This window comes from Erigeron canadensis, chromosome 8, assembly GCF_010389155.1.
Source record: "Erigeron canadensis isolate Cc75 chromosome 8, C_canadensis_v1, whole genome shotgun sequence".
Taxonomy (NCBI): Eukaryota; Viridiplantae; Streptophyta; class Magnoliopsida; order Asterales; family Asteraceae; genus Erigeron; species Erigeron canadensis.
This window is the reverse complement of record NC_057768.1, coordinates 45013624-45015282: the sequence shown is the minus strand read 5'-3', so window position 1 is coordinate 45015282 and position 1659 is coordinate 45013624. Positions and strand designations below refer to the sequence as shown.

Sequence of the window (1659 nt, the reverse complement as noted above, 5' to 3'; positions counted from 1 at the left end):
ATTTGCCGATGAAACAGATATATATTCACGAACGAAAGATGATCATATATATAGTGCTACTTCAAATTAATCACGTTACAACAACAATAACAATACTCAATCTCTGAGCGGAATATGTGAGAGGCAAGTTGTAAACAGTCTTACTAGTATCTGAAGTTAGAAAGACCGCACTAAATTTATCGTTACAACAAAATTCTAAAAATATTAAAGGGACGATTATAGTAATAAAAAGAAAGTGTCTCAAAAATGTGTCGCGATTGTTCTCATTTTCTTTCTAATTAGTATTACAATAATTAAGCAGAAAAGATAAAAAAGGGGATATAATCCTAAAAGTTAATATATGCAAAAACAAGTACTCTAGCTTTTAGTCATCACACAAAAGCACAATTTTTCATTAAAAGAGTGGAGAACACCAACCATTATACATGCTTAATTTACAAAATACATGAAGACCAAACAACCAAAAAACTACATATATAGCACTAGCTAGCTAGCTCCTAAAAGCTAGAAAAAGAAAAAAGGAAAAAAAAAAAAAAAATCAAACTTGATCGACATCACCCGGCCAGAATCAAACTTGGACATAATATTTCAGCGATGGCATGTGCTTTCACTCAGACCATCACGTACAGGAAACACAACCAAACCAACCCAATATATAATTAAACTTCAAGAACACAACATGTATATTATGCATATATGTATATATATATATATGCTTGTAATGAACCAAACCATATATATATATAGTCGATTGGCTGGCGATTTAGCTTGTATCTCGAACTTCAAACACATTGCGATTCTTGACAACGATATCATACATATGCATCGACTTGAGCTTGTTGAAGTCTTTTGGTAGAGAAATGAGGTGCACGGATGATCTTTTGTGGAACTGAAACAGGTCGGGATCCTCGTAGTACCTCTCCCATCCGTAAGACGACAACATTCTTTCCAACACAGCATAAGAAGTCACCACCTCGTTTGTGGCTACGTGAACGAGGACTTTACGTCGAATGGAACCCTGATAGGACTCACTTCCAGGGTTCTCTAGACGAACCACACCGTTCTTGAACACCCAAACACCAGACATAATTAATATTCTTGATCGATTAGAAAGCTAGCTAGGGCTTCAATTAAGAATTGGCTAGCTAGCTAGGTTTAATTAAATTGTTGACGGAGCTAGGGGCTTTTAGTTAAATACTAGCTAGCTAGGTAGAGAACAGTAGTAATTGGAATGTTATAAATTTGATGGATGGAAGTGAAGGGGTTTATATAAGGGTTTTTGATTGAGCGGCTATCGATCTAGGCTGGAGATGGAATATATACTTGTACATGTAGACATATATCTCGATCTCTCTATGTCTATCTATCTCTATCTATCCAGTATATAAATTAAATATATATGAATATAGAAAAGAAAAGAAAGAAGATGTTCACTGGCGCCTTTTACGGGATTTGAGTCCCGATACCTCGACAGTGTATGGGGGTTAAAATGTAAGCAGACTTTTCACCTACCGAGGTAGAGAAGTTGTTTCCACGTTCTAGCTACCTAATTGAAAAAGGGCCTCCATCCTTTGCATGAGATGAATATCGAACCCTTAACATCCGTATTTTGAGATCAGGGTGTTTATCACTGATCAAAACCACCTTGTGAATATAAAG

At 35.7% G+C, this 1659-nt stretch overlaps 1 protein-coding gene across 1 annotated transcript; it reads right to left on the bottom strand.

The window, feature by feature from the left end:
- Positions 1 to 554: 554 nt before the first annotated feature.
- LOC122580231 (flowering-promoting factor 1-like protein 3) lies at positions 555 to 1214 on the bottom strand. The gene has a single exon (XM_043752509.1). The coding sequence runs from the start codon at positions 1085 to 1087 to the stop codon at positions 764 to 766; it is 324 nt and encodes a 107-aa protein (XP_043608444.1). The 5' UTR covers positions 1088 to 1214; the 3' UTR covers positions 555 to 763.
- Positions 1215 to 1659: the final 445 nt, after the last annotated feature.